General features: G+C 40.0%; 1 protein-coding gene and 1 long non-coding RNA gene across 3 annotated transcripts in view; one reads left to right on the forward strand and one right to left on the reverse strand.

Annotated features, from left to right (window-relative positions):
• LOC107318738 overlaps window positions 1-10,773 on the reverse strand; it is a 59,415-nt gene extending 48,642 nt beyond the window's left edge. The window contains exons 1-2 of the long non-coding RNA XR_004308500.1: window positions 10,478-10,773; window positions 9,758-9,860 (exon numbers count right to left, since the gene is read on the reverse strand). This is a non-coding gene — a long non-coding RNA (uncharacterized LOC107318738). The remainder of the gene's footprint in view (window positions 1-9,757; window positions 9,861-10,477) is intronic.
• Window positions 10,774-10,848: 75 nt separating this feature from the next.
• Window positions 10,849-16,733, forward strand: SPATA5L1 (spermatogenesis associated 5 like 1). Of its 2 annotated transcripts, XM_015872919.2 has the most exons (8): window positions 10,849-11,962; window positions 12,465-12,650; window positions 13,305-13,463; window positions 13,953-14,162; window positions 14,575-14,802; window positions 15,270-15,404; window positions 16,059-16,184; window positions 16,442-16,733. In XM_015872919.2, the coding sequence occupies exons 1-8, from the start codon at window positions 10,898-10,900 to the stop codon at window positions 16,592-16,594; spliced, it is 2,262 nt and encodes a 753-aa protein (XP_015728405.1). In that variant the 5' UTR covers window positions 10,849-10,897; the 3' UTR covers window positions 16,595-16,733. The 2 variants fall into 2 exon arrangements, with proteins under 2 accessions (XP_015728405.1, XP_015728406.1); XM_015872920.1 differs by lacking the exon at window positions 16,442-16,733 and having other exon boundaries at window positions 10,898-11,962; window positions 15,270-15,533; window positions 16,059-16,163.
• Window positions 16,734-16,959: the final 226 nt, after the last annotated feature.

Consider the following 16,959-nt stretch of genomic DNA (forward strand, 5'->3'; position numbering starts at 1 on the left):
ATCTTCCTTATTTTCATCTCCTCTATTTAAAATGGATAAATAATTATAGCATACATTGGCATCTAACATCTTATTTGCTGGACCTCTTTAGGTGAGCATTAACATTTGTTATTGCACATTATCGTCATCCTTTATCAGCTGTCTTTAATTCTTAGTGATATCTGTTACCTCCTTTGAGAAACCCGCTAAGCAACTTCTGAAAGTTCTACTTCTCAGCACACAGAAATCCCACAGTTTAAGTACCAATATTGTATGGTAATGGTCTGAGATCTATCAGATAACCAAAAGCTCCGTAAAAGTAAATTACTAAACATTATTAGAGTTATCTGTGGCATTTTTGCAATAATCACTAATACTAGGGCTAGAGGCACAACAGTACAAAAACAAGATATGAAGGATTCCGGTGGAATCAACCAAAAGGAGGCATGACTTCAATTATATAATATGCAATAGTTCCATTATATAGAAATCAGTAAATATCTACTCAATTTCTTGGTGTTTCCATCTAAAACATGTATAAAGTGATAAAACAGGAGACTGAGAGGAGAATATAAAGCAGAAAAGTTGATTATCTAAAAAGAAAGGGTAAAAAAAGAGGCAAGCAGAGAAAAAAAAAAAAGATGTAAATTGAATTCCAAGTCAAAGTAAAAAAGATAAAATCCAGTTGCTGTATAGAAATCAAGTTCTTAGCATGTAAGAGTTATCAGTGTAGAAAAGATTCCTTTGTCCTAAATAAGAAACACTGATCTATTAAGGCAGAAAAATAAGGTCTAGGAAAAAATAACATATAGGATAAGCCACAGTGAGTAAAGATCCAGGTGAGCTGCATTTAATTCTTGCTCAAGAAACACAAATAAAACAACTGTCAGAAAGTAAGTGATAATCGTGCATAAAGGAAAACAAAAAAAATATCAGAATTTCAGAAAAAAAAATGTATTTGTAAAAGGAACTAATCAGGAACTGCTTATACAATAGTGATTTTTAAGTATCACTTAAGATATTCCAGGTGAGCACTGCAATTTGCTCAGATTTTCAACCAACATATTATATTATAAAGCTAGGCATGGACTTTGAGGTTCCTTATCCAATTATCAGTATATTACCATCACCGCTTCAACTCTACAGAAATAAAAAGTGATTTCTTATCTGTATTTTCCCCACTTTTCAATTATTTTCAGTATTTATATACCAAATGTAAAACCAGAAGGATAAGTGTGTATTTGGAACATCCATCAGTATGACACAAGTTTAGCATTATGAGTAGTTATATTTTGTAGTTATTCCTTAGTACAGCTCCATCTGTATATGTAATGTTGATAAGACAAAAAGATAGCCTCAAATGTAGAGTGCAATTAACTTTCATTCCAAAGTGCTGTATTTACAATACAGGCTTCCTGCTTCTCCCAGCAGATGTCACTGCAAGGCGGGTGCAGTGAAGGCACAGAGGTAGAAATAACTGTAAAAATGCAGCAACATGCCAAAGAGGTTCACTTGGCCACACTTCCTAGATCATTTAAATTTAGTGCAACTGCCTGCCTGATAGGAAAACACAACACAAGATAATTTTAGCTAAACTACTGCAAAAGCTGGAAGTTCTTGTACAGAAGGAAAAAAAATCTGAAAATAAAACTATTTCCTTAATGAAGTGTACATTCTATATCTTAATATTCTACTACACACTACCCTCACTACTGTGAATTTTCTATTTGTCCTTTCTAGTTTTTAACAAGACCATTAAAAATAAAAAGAAAAAAAGTTAGAAGCAAAAATCTCATGCACTCTTCCACTTCTTGCAAAGCTGTGACTGTTACAACATACAAAACACCAGCTAAGTTATTGTCATGAAAAGGAAGTGAGAGACAGGAGCTCAAGACAAGTTAAGCTTTCTTGGTGAGGCACCCACATACATCTGAGGATAACGCTGCATCCTTTGTATTCTTGGCTCAAAAGAAGCAAACAGTGGCTCTGAGCTGATGCCTAACTACAGTTATCCTGTCAACTTTTATTCTCATGGATGACTTCCCTGACAGACTCCTTAGGCCTTAAAACATTTTCCTATTCCAATTTTGTTGCGCAAAGGATTTTATGCGTGCAAAACCATCACAGCATTTCATTTTCAATCCCCAAACTGATGCCACACATTACAGGGGGCAGAGGCAGGGGAAGCACAGAAATGTTCCCCCTGGAGCCAGCTGGCAAAAGAAGTGATGGGAGTTCCCAAACAACCACCTCCCTCCAGCATTTTCTCCAGTGCAGCAGGAGATAGTGACAATGACAGCTTTCACCATGCCTTTCCCTATTGCTAGAGCACCCTCTCTGGCTCTCTACTGCATGTTCTTGTTTATTACTGTTAACAAAGATTGGAGAATACTTCATTAAAGTGAAAGGTCTGCACATTGTCTGCTTGCTAAACATCATCATCTATATTATTGAGTAATACTTACTGGAAATTTAAATGACTTACTTGAAATATTATTCCAGCAGATTACTAAGGCTAAAAGAAAGGGAAAAAAAAAAATAATCAGACCAAGTACAAGAAAAAAGGTTTCCTTGCAAGGACAGTGAGAACAAATCTGACAGAAGAACACTTTACTACAACAGCTGATGTAAGTCAGGATATGGGTGAAGGGTGCTGCACTTCTCAAGCTGCACAACACTTCCCCTGTGGAGACATGTTTCCAGAAGTCAACTGTAGGTGGCTTTTTTTTTTTAATCCTGCCTTCTAATTTCCATGTTAAGTTAATTTTTCTGAAATATGACTTCAGAAAGGTCTGTTTTAAATTAGTCTCAGATAATGCAATGCACCACAGAGGCAAAAGTATGTAAATTACTCTGAAGTGTGTAATTTTATGTAGCACAGATACATTTTCCAGTAAAACGTTGAGAGACACAGGAGAATCTGAACCTGGAAGACTCTGCACCTACTCAGCCCCAAACCTGAGTTGTAGTAAGAACAGACACCCTCTGGGTAGGTGTTCATACAACGTTTGTACCATTTAGCTAATTACTCTCCTTCTCCCTGTTCAGTCACTTCCTTCCATTAACCACATAATTAATAAAGCAGATCCTCAGCTCCTTTTGAAAAGCCAATACATGGAAACACTTCCATCACTTCATCTCCCTGTTAATAACTCTCAAAAAGAGTTTCTTCTTTGGAAGGCAGTATCATTTTGGACCAAAAAAAAATTTAACCAGCCAATAGAGGACAATACATTTAGAGGAACAGAAAAATAAAACCTTGACTGCTAGCTGTGTTCACAAACATCAAGTATTCTAGCTAGACATTCAAACCTCGAAGTCTAGAGCAAACTTTATACCAGAGCATGTACTTAAAACAGTGCACTTAGTCTGAAAAAACACTTTGATCAGCAGACAACAATTTGAGAACTAAACACAGCCACTTACACAGGGACTTCACAATCCTCATGCAAATATGAATGGTTATGTACTACTATGTGCAATGCAGATGTTGTTCCTGGATTGGCTGTCAGGGTTCTGCCCAGCTCTCACTGAAGTCAGAGAGATTTCTCACACAAATTCTCTAAGGCTTTATCACCAACTGAGCTGCTATTTCTACTGTCCAAAAAAAAAGTTGTAACTAGGCAGTGGAGCAAATAGAATGCCAAAGATTTTGACCTTACATCTCAACTTCCTGCTGGGTTTGGTAAAGTTGGTATAAACCTTGAACTGAATCAGACGGTCCGATTGTTTTCTTAAGGGAAGATATGAATAACATAACCTCCAGCAGCTTTGAAAGACTAAAAAAAGCTTCAAAAGTGAAGAATCAAGTGGATAAAACACACTTTACATGTGAGGGGAAAAGTGTTTCTACAGAGATCTTCCCATTCAGAAAAGATTGGAAAGAAGTGAAACTATGTTTTTGACTGTTGTTTCAATAGCGGGATCTACTTAGATCACCCAAACTAAAAGAACTGACCTTCAGGTTCTTTCAACCATCACTTTCAGTACTCTGGATCTATGGGACAGCATTGTCACTTGTCTCAGAAGTATGAACTCCTGAGTCACAATTTATGCAAGTTAATACACTTTAAGGATACTTTCTAGACATTTTCACTAAAACAACTTCACAGTAAGTGTACTGAGCTACACATCTGCTCCACTGGATTACAAAACCGGACTCTGAACTATAGTGCAGTTAAAAGCTAAATGTAACTTGCAAGCTATTTGTCTGGAAAGTTCTGGTTCTGGAGGACTCCCCGCAGAAGAGGCTTCCTTTGAGATAAATTGAGATGCCATACAGTTTTTCTTTCTTTGAAGTGCACAAACTTTGCCAAGAACTTCCTGAACTAAAGAACCTGTCTTATTCAAACAAACACAGCAAGATGGCAATGATTACAAGCTGGTATTAATGTGTCAATAATTTTAATATTGATGTACCAACAACTTTGTTAGTACTACTTTTAAGACTACATCTTTATGCAATAAGAACTGTACGTTTTAACCAATTTACTTCAGAGATCAGTATATTCTTATTTTGCTGTCACATAAAAGGACATCTGAAGTCAAATTGGGATCTGCTGTGGCTGGATGCAGCTCCACCAAGCCCAGCAGGTAAATTTCCCTAACATTGCTTTAGAGACCATAGTTCAGCACAATGGTAACAAACAGCTGCCTACCACTAGCAAGAGTCTATTTGACAAGTGACTTTATTACTTTTTTAATCACACACTTTAATCTTTCACAAACTTTAAGTACTACATTCAATTACAGTTGAAGCGACTCTCAACAGGAACCTCCTTTGGGAACGATTCTGGAAATAAAACAGTGCCTTCAGGCTAGAAAAGTTCAAGACATTTTTCAAGTTGCCAGAGCAATTTGAGTGATGTAGCAGATTACCCATCAGCTAATGTGGTTAGCTTGATAGATGGGAAAAAAGAAAAAAAAANAAAAAAAAAAAAGAAAAAAAAATCAGTCCCCATTTTCTTGTCTGCTTTTGTTTACTTTGGTATGACAACAAAAATACAAGATGTATGTATTTACACAGTTGGTGACTGGTAAAGTAGTCATCCCCAAATGAGTTTGGGAGAATATTCTTAGAATTCTGACTTTCCAATTCAAAGTAATTACTCATTACACAAATTAAACAGATGCTTTAAACTTTGAAGGGGAAGTATTTCTCTCGCAAACACTTCCAGCCTCCATAGCTCTTCAAAAGAGATTCTTACTTGAATACATTATTAAGAAGGGATCTCTAAATAACAAGGCAGGTATCTGAATCAAATAATTTCTTGCATAGGTTTAGTTAGCTAACTCCCTGAAGCACTTTTAAAGCACCACATAAGATCTCAAAGCAGACCCAGCAGAATGTTACGCAGTCCCTTCAGTGAAAAGGTTAATTAAGATCATAGTCAGATTATGGCATCTGCATTACTGCAATAAGTTTATGTCATACACAGGATGAAGTCAGGATTCAGAAAAAGTTAAAGAACAATATTTTCTACTGGAAAATAAAAATCCTCACCACAATTATTTCTAAAAATAAGGTATGTCCACAATACTTGCAAAAGAACAGAGGTCACCTGAATCTGAAAGCTGATGTAAATGAGGCAATTGCATTATTGATCACTTACAGTAATCAAAACCTTTAAATTATTAGAGCAGGTAATAGCAGGAGAATCACCTCACCTGACTGGCTGGACATACTGGGTTTAACAATCTCCAAAATGTGGCTTGCCCTCTTGCCTGCCAGGAGGCAGTCAGCTCATACCAGACTTGTCAGCCAAGACGTCCTGCTTCTGTGCAGGTAGGCTCACATATACTGGTGACATTCGTTAGGTGTTTGAAAAATACAGCTGTCATTCTCAAAAATTATAAAGGAGGAAAAGCGGGCTGTAGCAAGCAACAGATGCTTTCATCAGAACAGCAAAACATTTATGACAGTACTACAGTCTGAGAAGCCAAACATGCCCAGTTTTCATCAAGAGACTGACAATTTAAACCAGCTTTTAGATTTGAGTGTATACACATGACTTATGTTACCTACTTCATCATTTTCCCTGCAATGCCCTGCCCTAGCAAAGCAACAAAAACAGTAACAAAATTTCACAAAATGTTCTCTGAAATATCAGCCAACGAGATACGTTGGACATCCCCAGAGTTCTACACTAAACAGTAGGAAAGTTGTAAAACATCATTTTCAATTTTCCATTTAATAACTTGTTGTTTAGATAAATCCCGGCCAGAGATTCAGTCCCTTGGAGCCCATACAAAGGATTTTTAGAACAATAAAAACCAAACAAAGTTAACTATTGAGACCGCTGGTTTATTTTTCAATAGAAGGAATTCTGTTACACAAGAAAGTGATGTTATAACTTCATTAGAGCACTCAAATCACAGTTTTGAACACCCGAAGTTGAATTTCTCAAGTGATCTTTCCTTTGGAAGAAGCTAAAACTAGAAGTGTTGTTTTCAGTTGGTTTGGCCTTAGATTCAAAATAATCTCTGATGCTTGGACAGTAATAGATCTCTGTCAGATGGAATACCTGAAAAATCACTGTGATAATGAACCAGTAAACATAACTTATTAGTTGAGTCAGGAGGATTATTTCGGTAACTGCAATACTCATTGTTCTGAACTTTAACAACTGAACTTTATAACAGGACAGGAATAATACCCATGTGAAACAGTAGGGAAACAACCTGCACACGTATTACACTAATTTCATTAACAGGAACAGATGACATTCGAATTATTGCTACTTGGTGTCTGAATTTAAATTAAAGAAAAACTAAACTAGCAACACATCAAGGAGAATTCCATTATTTACCTGTGCACAGAGCTTAATGAAAGTTCTAAAAGCACAAACAGAAACAAAGCCAAAGATGGTGCAGTGTGAGCAGTAACACATCCACATACCACTCTTGTCCTGTCCACTGGGCTTCACATCCATAAGTGTAGCAACACGACTTAGTCTTTGAATTTGGACGCCCCTTCAACACTGACTTCTTTAAAGAAAAAAGTCTCACTTCCATAGTCAGACCTAGCATAAGCTAAGGAAGTAACCCACTGAAATTTCCTGCTATGATCTTCTTTCATTACTATTCATTTGAGCACTTGGGATGCATTACTTAACTGCTAGCACTTAAAAGTCAGTATGTTTTAAAAGAGCATTTAATTCTCTGAGAATGTTCTGTGCAGTAACATGAAGACATGGAACTCTTCTGGCCATGTCGCAACCATTCCCACTTCCCCTGTAAATCATAACCATCTCACTTCAGTAAGCTCAGTAATCAAAGGTTGGGATGGTAATTAGCAGGAAACAGCAAGAAGTGAAAACAAGGCACCTTGAAACAGAAAGGCAAGAACACAGACAAGTGACAATTCATACAAGCCCAAAATAATTTATCTAATTTTAAGCAATGATGACAAGGGAAAAAATGTTGATATTTGGGCACGATTGTGTTCCAAGATCTTTGTTTTAGGAAAGAAGAATGCTGAAGGCATAAGACTCCTCCCAAAGGCAGAAGGAAAAATTAATACCGCTAAAAGACAACCGCTCCTACCAGCAGATGGACTGTCTCTCCAAGGATTTCAGAAGCTTCTCTTGAGCTTAAGTATAAACTGAGAATAAACATGAAGAAAATATGTAGCAGTTCTGATATTTCATACTCCAATAAAATCTGTAGAAGCGTTCATACCCCTTCCCATAAGAAACACAGGTTTCTGTCCAAAAGACTACTAGGTTTCTCTTCAGACTGTCTTTCCTATTCTATACTACACTTCATAAAAACTTTGTTCCAGATTTCTGACCTTTCTTTGCTGTCTTGGTCCCTTTCTACTTAGGCTGCTATTTGTTCTTCTTAAGGAACACAGATGACTTCTATTAATACTGTAGTATACTTGATGCCTGAAAGACAATTGGTACAGCAGAAAAACCAAATACATTGTACTTAGTTCACAACACAATAGGCTAACAGAAATCAAGATTCACCACTGTATGTGGTATATCTGTATCAAATTACTGGTAATAAACTGAAGTCAGATTTGTCAACATAACTGGCATTCCTTCGGTAGTGTCAAGCCCTCAGATTCCTAGGGAAGTTGAAGGTGCTTGTCCATCTCCCACAGTTAGGCTACTTGCGTTTGTTTTTATGTTTGTTTTCTATTTCTGCCTAAACAGTATGCTTCATTCTCTTCCTGCAGTGAGCATGTATCCTTATGGAAGTGAGGCTACAGTGCCAGCTTTATAAATTTTCATTTCCAACCTTCTCAACAAAAGGCTACTGAGAGTTGGGAATTAACAAAACTATCTCTAATCAAGTATATTGAGTATAATTAGTATAATGGATATAAATATATATAAAACTAAATCCTACTATTACCTCTCCTAGAGTTCTCATCCTCTTTACAAGAGAAAACAAGGAAAGCATGTGAAGGAATTCGCTTAATCTCATGCAGTTTAGAACTATTCTAACATTTTAATATGTTTTCATGTGAATCACCAAAACAAGAATGAGGGAAGTAAGTTATAACTAACTGAATTTCCAAGCAGTGACAGAATAGTTTTCCCAGCAGTACATTTCTGTGATACAATGATCATTAAACTGAACAAGCTACATAAGCATTTTCAGCCAGCCTATTGTTTTATAAAAGAAACCAGCTTATCCAGTTCACTGCAAATACATAACAGCAATAAAGTTAACTGCCTACCATCCACTTATTTAAACATAAGGCAGCATTTGTTTACTCCGTGCATAATATACTCATGTGAAAGATCTTATTTTTTTTTTTCCTTTAAGGCATTGATGCATCAGGTTAATCTTCAGAGAAGCAGGCCTGACAACCTCCATAATCAACAAGCAAAGCTCTCTGAAAATGTACTAAGTAATAGAATATAGTGTCATTCTTCTGCATCAGAACTTCAGATGCTGGAATACATTTTTAAAGGCACTTCAGAGATTAGGAGCTAGAAATTAAGTTGTCCTATGGCATTTAGAAGCAATTATTTTAATACCGTTAAACAGATGTTCTAACCTTGCTAAAGTTTATTACATTCTCTGATAATTCAAAGAGAAGTAGAAATAAATCTGTAGAATTCCACATGTAATCAGAGTCCAGAAGTAAAGAACAACATTTATACAAGAGCAAGTCCTATGGTAAAGTTGCAGAAGTTGTAGTGGCTGTAAGTATAAAGTGCTTTAGCAGAATAGGCTATCCAAATCCCATCTAGGGTTTATTTAAAATAATAATCAATGTGCAACTTCTGATTGCATGCTCTGCCTTCGCACGGTGCCCTAGTCTGCAAGTACAGCATGTGATTCCTCATTTCCAATGGCCTCACAGTAGCTGTCTGACAGTAGTCAGAGATTTTCCACACCCTTCTTTGAAAAATATAGGGCCCAACCTCACATGGCTTGCACGTCCAGAATTCCTGCTAACTGCAAAGGGAATCTCTTCCATATAAAGATACAAGACTGGATTCTCAATGGAAAATTAAGTAAACACATTGAGGGTGGCCCTCCCATAAAAACATGCAGACATGAAAGAGCTCATTCCCATCCTTCTTTAGGAGTATCTTTACAATTTATCCATGAAGTTCTATTATAATGGAACGTGGTGTTTTAAATGTGCAATATCTGGCATAGGTACAATATAGCATTTACATTTTGCCAGAGAAGCTCCATGAAGTATGAAAGCAAACAATAAGGGAACACTCCTCCCCATAAATTAGCAGAAAGAAACTGAACATTAAAAGAAAAACAGGGAAATGAAGATGGAAATGATCTGAACACTCACTGTTCTGGATTTTCAGTGTGATATTTGAAACACAGCAAAGACAATGATGGGCAGCATTCGATTTCTCTAATTGCTGATGACTGCTCCCTTGGATCTGTTGGATCTGCAAGGAGAAACGAGTCATTCTTGAAGATCAGCTGCCATCTAGTGAATGTCGTGAAAATCGTGTTGGGTTTTGTTTTGCTTTTGGTCTTCTTGTTGATTTTGGGGGGTGACTGACAGTTTAAACTAGATTTTTGGTGGTAGATCTGTTTGTCAGGAGTGAATTTGGGGTGTGTAAAAGTTCTGGGAGCGATGGCTACTCAAAGGTACACATTCCAATCCAGGGCAGCCACTCAGCAGTGCATCCCATAAAAATTCTTAAATAAGGTTTTCATCCTACCAGAACAAAACAAAACAAGGCGATTTTTCACACTTTCAAAAAGCTGTATTAATGATTTCTGGGCTCTGCTTCCTTATAATGAGTTCCTATGAAGTATTTAGAACTAGCTGAGCTAACAACATTCAGATTGCCTCTTTTTGTTTGTACTGGTTACTGTTCTGTACTGGCTCACACAGGGCCATGGTAAAGGACACCGTCAGAAGGATTTCCTTATGCTTTTCTGCAGGAGCCTTCGGAACACACCTTGACAGCCCTGTCCTGCAGGGCATCCCTCCCTGCCCCGTGTGATCACAGTGTGTGGGGTCTCAATTGGAGTCTGTGCGTATTACTTTACTCACAATTAAGCTACTCGCTGGACTGAAATCACGCACACTGCAGATTTCACTGGCGATGATGCTTTTCTCTCTCAGCCCAGCAGGTTCGTACGCTACTGTGAAGGTAACGCCGGGCAGGGCTCTCGGGAAGGAGGCGGCTCCCAAGTGCTCCGTGGAGGCGGGGATGTGTGAGGGGAGGCGGGGAGGTGCGAGGGTTGGTTGTGGATGCCCCGTCCTTGGAGGTGCTCAAGGCCAGGTTGGACGGGGCCCTGGGCAACCTGATCTAGTAAAGGTGTATGTTTGGTGGCCCTGCCGGGCAGGGGGTTGGAACTACATGATCCTTGAGGTCCCTTCCAACCCGGGTCACTCTGTGACTCTGTGTGCTGGGAGGCGGGGCCGCGGCTGCGCCCTTCGTGGCGGTTGTTGGCGCGTGCTCGTGCCGCCATGGATCCCGTGTCCCTCAGGCTGCTCCCTCCGGACCCGAGGGATGAGGGCACGCAGCGGTGCCGGCTGGGCCCCGCCGCCCTCTCGTCCCTCGGGGTCGTGCTGGGCGCTCCGCTGCGGATCTCGCTGCCATCCGGGTGCTGTCTGTGCACCGCGTGGCCGCGGCCGGACCTGGCGGACGGGTACGTGCAGGCGGACCCGGCCTGTAGCACCGGGCTGACATTGGCAGCGCTGCGCGAGCTGTCGCTGAGCCCCGGCTGCTTCCAGCCGCTGTCCGCCCGCCGCCTGCGGGGAGCTGCGGTGCGTGTGGTGCTGCGGGGCGGGGCAGCCAGGCGGGCTGCGGGGCTGCAGGAGGCGGTGCGGGACCTGCTGAGCAACCTCTACGTCTCCCCTCACTACGTTGTTACCGTCGGCCCTAATGTCCGCACTCCCGTGGTGCACATAGAGATCCTGTCTGTAGAGCCCGCGACTGAGGAGGCCGGGCTGATAACCTCGCAGACAAATGTAACGATTAAAGAGGTGATGGCGTTAGAACGGTACAGGCTCTTAACGGAAGAGACAGCAAAAATTCCTGTGGCTGGGCTGGACGATGTGAGGGAGTCTCTGATAGAAATGGTGGACCTGCCGTTCCGCTTCCCAAGGACGTTTAACAAGTTGGGGCTTCCCGTCCCCAATGGGGTGCTGCTGGTGGGCCCTCCAGGCGTGGGGAAAACGCTCCTGGTGAAGGCGGTGGCGAGAGATGTGGGTGCGGATCTGCTGTGCATCAGCGGCCCGGCGCTGTGCGGCTCCAGGCCGGGGGAAAGCGAAGAGAATTTGCGACGTGTCTTTGAGAAGGGCAGGGAGATGTCCTGGGAAGGGCCCACGCTTCTGTTTATTGATGAGATCGACGCTTTGTGCCCAAAACGAGGGAGTTCCAACAGCGCTCCTGAGGATCGCCTTGTGGCTCAGCTGCTAACGCTGCTGGATGGTGTCGGTCGTAAGGACAGGATGGTCGTTGTGGCAGCGACAAACAGGCCTGACGCCTTGGATCCCGCACTGAGAAGACCAGGCAGGTTTGACAGAGAAGTAAGCAGACATTGCTGTCCGTGCTCAGTCCTCTTTTCTTCCTGTTTAAGGGAGGTGTCATGGGGCTGGTTAGTAAAGACAAGCCCGCAGTTCACATAGTCAACCTTGAAGATGCTTTTGCTCTTGGCTTGTGTTTTACAGAACGTGTTCAATTAAATAAACCTGTTATCTAATTCAGCCTTTGAGAACAATGAAATAATAACCTAATTGCTAAGTCAGATGTTTCTATTACCTTAAAACAGGATTCGATGGACAGTAACTCATAGTGTCTTATGAACAACTGATTATACAACTATTCACTTGGAAAGTAGGCATAAATTAAAGATGCTTTAAATATCTGTAATCTATTATTAAGCTTCTCCTAAATTCTTTGGTTGTAATGTAAGTATGTATAAATCCTTAGTAGTTGGTTTAAAGTGGAGACAAATTTGCGTGGCCAGGTTGACAAAATGACAGGAATATGGTGAAGTAACTATTGAAAATTTCATCTTCTTTGGATCAGGTTATTATTGGGACCCCGACGCTTACGCAGAGGAGATCCATCCTGCAGATGCTCACCTGTAGCATGCCCATTTCTGCAGACATTGATTTGGTTAAACTGGCAGAGATGACAACTGGGTACGTTGGAGCTGACCTTACAGCGCTCTGCAGAGAAGCTGCCATGCAGGCTGTGTTCCACAGCTCCTTGGTATGGTTGTAAATAAAGATGAAAGTCATGGTTATTATCTAACACCCTTTCTCCATTAGCACTTAGTTTTACTTGAAAATCTGAACAAGATGAGGAATTCAGAAGTTAAAGTGTTGTAAATGTAATTGAAAATAGTGAAATAATTTGAGCCTGGTATCCTGGGAAGACAGAGATGGGCAAATAAAAATAATCAACAAGTAGATGGGCTGTTTGCCACGAGAACTGCAAGCTCCTTGGTAAAGCATATCACAATACTTCTGTTATTGCATCTGTCATTTAAGATTGGAACTTGCAGTCTGCTTGAGGGTTATGAATGTTGGACCTTTTTGATTATTTAAAAGAATATGGGAATTCGTGTGTAGTAACCCTGAATTAGCATCTGTTTAACTTAGTTGGAGCTGTGATTTAGGGAGAAAAGTAATTTTCTGTCGAACACACAAGTCTGATAAAATTGTTCTTTCCTTATAAGATCTTGCCACAAAGAGTGTATATTCTGTCTTGTTACATCTTTGTGTATACACTGTTGGAGCTTGTTAGGGTGGGAAGTTTAGTGATTATGGCTGTCTTTGGCCTTTTGTGAAGCGTTTTATGTGCTAATAAAGCTTTATAATTTATGATGTGAAAATGTGGCTAATACACTGTGTTTTCCTTCAGGATTCAGCTGAAGTGCTGATTAACATGTCAGATTTCCAAGAAGCTTTTAAAAGAATTCAGCCATCCTCTTTTCGAAGTGCAATTGGACTCAAAGAATGTAAACCCGTCACTTGGGAGCAGATTGGTGGTCTTGAAGATGTGAAGTTGAAGTTAAAACAGGTAAGGTGTAAATGCGTTTAGGTCAAGAGAGTTTCTGATGGCCTGTTCTTCAAACTGTTCTGTGTGTTATGTTGCAGAAGTGCTTTATCATGCAAATTTTTAGTATTATTTTCTACTACATTAAATGACAAGCACTGTAATAATTTAGCATCTCAAGATAGGAGCAGCAAGCATAACACAATGAAATAATTATTCTGCTTCCCAGTAGCTGGTAAACCCTGCAGCAGTCCATTTCTGAATGTATAGCCAGAGGTGGCTCTTGCATATCATTCAACAATTGCCTTTTATTCTGTTTGAGACTGAGAGGGAAGCTCCAGAAGGGTGGCTTTGTGTTTTTTCTACCAAGGAAGACCAAATTAGCATTATGCGTTGCTTTCAAATTAATATATGCACTAAAGAGTTGGAGTATTGTGCTCCGCTGTTTTGTTGGTTGTCTTTGATCTTCAGTTCTGTCACCGAGAATTTCATCCCTTGTTTATGTGTTGACAGAGTGTGGAGTGGCCCATGAAATTTCCTCAGGCATTTGTGAGGATGGGCCTGTCTCGTCCAAAGGGTGTTCTTCTCTACGGGCCATCGGGCTGTGCCAAAACCACACTGGTGAAGGCTGTGGCCACAAGTTGTCACTGTTCCTTTCTCTCTGTAAGTGGTGCTGAACTGTTCTCACCTTATGTTGGAGATTCAGAGAAGATTTTATCTCAGGTACAGTTTCCAATTTGTATAAGGTGTAAAAATTCTTTTTGCTTGATTTTTTTTGTAAGTCAGGTCTGCATTTTTCTCTTGAAAAAATGGTAGTTAAAACTCTTATTTGATTAGGATTGATAACTAACTTAAGGTTTCCTGTATGTGTGGACAGGAAGTCTAGCCCTAACATGATGCCAGTTTTCAGCTTTGAAAATATTTCTACCCTCTTGTTTTCATTTCACTTCAGAATTTAATTCAGAGGCAGAATTTGCCTGTAGTGAATGGAAGCTGGAGAGGCTTCTTGGATGAATGTTTCTTTTTTGAGTGTGAATGAATTTAAGTCTTCATCCCTAAGTAAGACTATATGTAAACAGGTGGATTCACCTTATCTGAAAGAACGTGTGCATTAACATTTCATTTTAAAAATCAGGTTTTCCGCCAAGCAAGAGCAAATTCTCCAGCAATTATATTCCTGGATGAAATTGATTCTATCCTGGGATCTCGATCGCACAGTAAAACTGGCCGTGGGGTCTCAGAGCGGGTGCTGTCTGTTCTTCTCAATGAGTTGGATGGTGTTGGACTGAAAGTCACGGAAAGAAGAGGAAATAAACTACAGCTTGAGGAGAGATGTGAAGAACCAAGTGATGAGGAAAGACAGGTATTTATGTTCCTTTTTCTGTATGGTACATATGATACAAATGAGAAGTGCAGCCCAGCTGTTCAAAAATAAGATGGTGCTATTCTACTTTATCATCATTTCTGATTTTTATATAATGCTGTTTGAATGCTGCTCGCTGTTTTTTAGGTCTGTTTCTCAATGAAACTATTTGAACAAAATACCCACACAGGCTCATGAACAGAAATAGCTGGTGTACTTTTTGTGTCACAAAAATCATCTTGCTTGACATAGATTATTCTTTTAGGCTGCGTCATTCTTGCTGTTATATAGGTTCATTTCTTCATCTCAAGAAAACAAAGTCCTGATACTGAAAGGAAAATAATTACATACAGGGATGCATTTTCTATTCTCCCTCCCACTTTTGTCACTAATAGTTAACAAATGTCTTAACCCATCTCTGTTTTAACTGTGTTGCACTAATCCCTTCATACCATCTCTTTACTCAGCTGGAGTTTCAGGAGACTTTGAGCAGAGATATCATGGTAGTTGCTGCAACAAATAGACCAGATGTGTTGGATGATGCCTTGCTGCGCCCTGGAAGATTAGACAGAGTGATCTATATTCCACCTCCGGATCTAAAGGTGCTGTATGACAATCCATACCTGGTGTTAAATGGAGAGAGAAAAACTGCCGAGATGCAAAAAGAACAATCTAATAGCGTGTTTTAGAACTGAGAGACAGCTCACTGGAGATGAGTTACCGAACTCAAGGTACCCAAAAAAGGGAATGATTACATTTGTAATTTAAGTACCACAAAGATTTGAACTGATGATGTAGATACGCTACTCATAGAAAACAGACAACAACCTGGAGCACTTCTCTATTCATGAAAACAAGCTGTAGGAAGTATCATGTGAAGTTGGCTGCCCTTTCTTCAAACCCTTATTGTTCCCTGTAAATATTCAGTGGTATAAATGCTTGTCCTGAGCTTCCCTCCCCACCCTAAAACGTAAGAGATGACCCAAGGCAGGAGATATATGGAATCATATATCTCAAATAGTCCATTTTTATGAAGTAATGAGTAACTATGAATACTAGATGTGAATATGAGTTAACCATAAAAGTAAATATGATCTCCATTAATAATACTTCATTTACTCTTTCACCAAGAACTTGCTAATTCTGTTTTTGTATTTTTCTCTGTTTCCTTCATTTTAACATGAAATTGAGGACTGTTTTGGAGTGGGAGTAATTGTTTGCTTTGCTTTTTCTCATTGATACGTGCCACCTCACAGGGAAGGCTTTCCATCCTGAAAGTCTGCACAGAGAAAATTCCATTAGATACTGACGTGTCACTACAAGATCTAGCAGCACTAACAGACCTGTTCTCTGGGGCTGATATTGAAAATCTATGCAGGGAGGTAAGAAATATTTGTGGTTATCTGTGAAATAAAGTATAAAATGTGGCCTTTCAGTGGGAAAAAGAACTAATTTATATGTATTACTAAGCCATCTGCAGTACGGCTTATTCTGCATGTGGGGCATACACTGGTCTCATCACTCATAAATACCAGGAGTCCTACAGTGCTGTTGTCTGATTTTGTGTAACACAGTTCAGTTACTTCTGTGCAGCTTAAAACCAGGAAGCACTTGTTAATATTCCCTTTCTTTTTTTAAGGCTGCTCTGCTGGCGTTGCAGGAGAACGGACTTGAAGTGACCGCTGTAAAACACGAACACTTTGTAAAATCACTGCAGACTGTGAAGCCATCTTTAAGCATGAAAGACTTGGAATTCTATGAAAACATGTATAGTCGGGAATTAACTTGTTGAATCCTAAAGGAATTATGTGGCCTGAGTGTTAGTAAATGGATCATGGGACAGCTTTGCAGTCTGTCTTGTCTTCTGCTCTGTCACGCTGTATTTATTGCCATTTTCAATTTGTATGAAATACAGTAAAATTTCACTTTTGGAAAATCTGTGGTGTCAGTGATGAATGGATCTGTGGTTGCTGGGGTTGGGTCGCCAGAGGCTGAGGGGATGATTGAGATACAGTGAGGCTGTTTGTCGTTATAGCTGTGGCTGAGGGTCAGCTCTGTCTGTCCCATAGACGTTCAGTTTCAGGCCGTAGGGCTGCACTGCCGCAGCCCTCTGTGCTTCGCCCGCACCGCCCGCCAGGGGCCGCCCGCACCATTGGA

Source organism: Coturnix japonica, chromosome 10 (genome assembly GCF_001577835.2).
Source record: "Coturnix japonica isolate 7356 chromosome 10, Coturnix japonica 2.1, whole genome shotgun sequence".
Lineage (NCBI taxonomy): Eukaryota > Metazoa > Chordata > Aves > Galliformes > Phasianidae > Coturnix > Coturnix japonica.

Coding starts and splice junctions, on each gene's coding strand:
- SPATA5L1 (XM_015872919.2), top strand. CDS start 10,898: ATGGATCCCGTGTCCCTCAGGCTGCTCCCTCCGGACCCGAGGGATGAG. Junction 12,651..13,304: donor CTGTGTTCCACAGCTCCTTG/GTATGGTTGTAA, acceptor GTTTTCCTTCAG/GATTCAGCTGAAGTGCTGAT. Junction 15,405..16,058: donor TTCCACCTCCGGATCTAAAG/GTGCTGTATGAC, acceptor GCCACCTCACAG/GGAAGGCTTTCCATCCTGAA.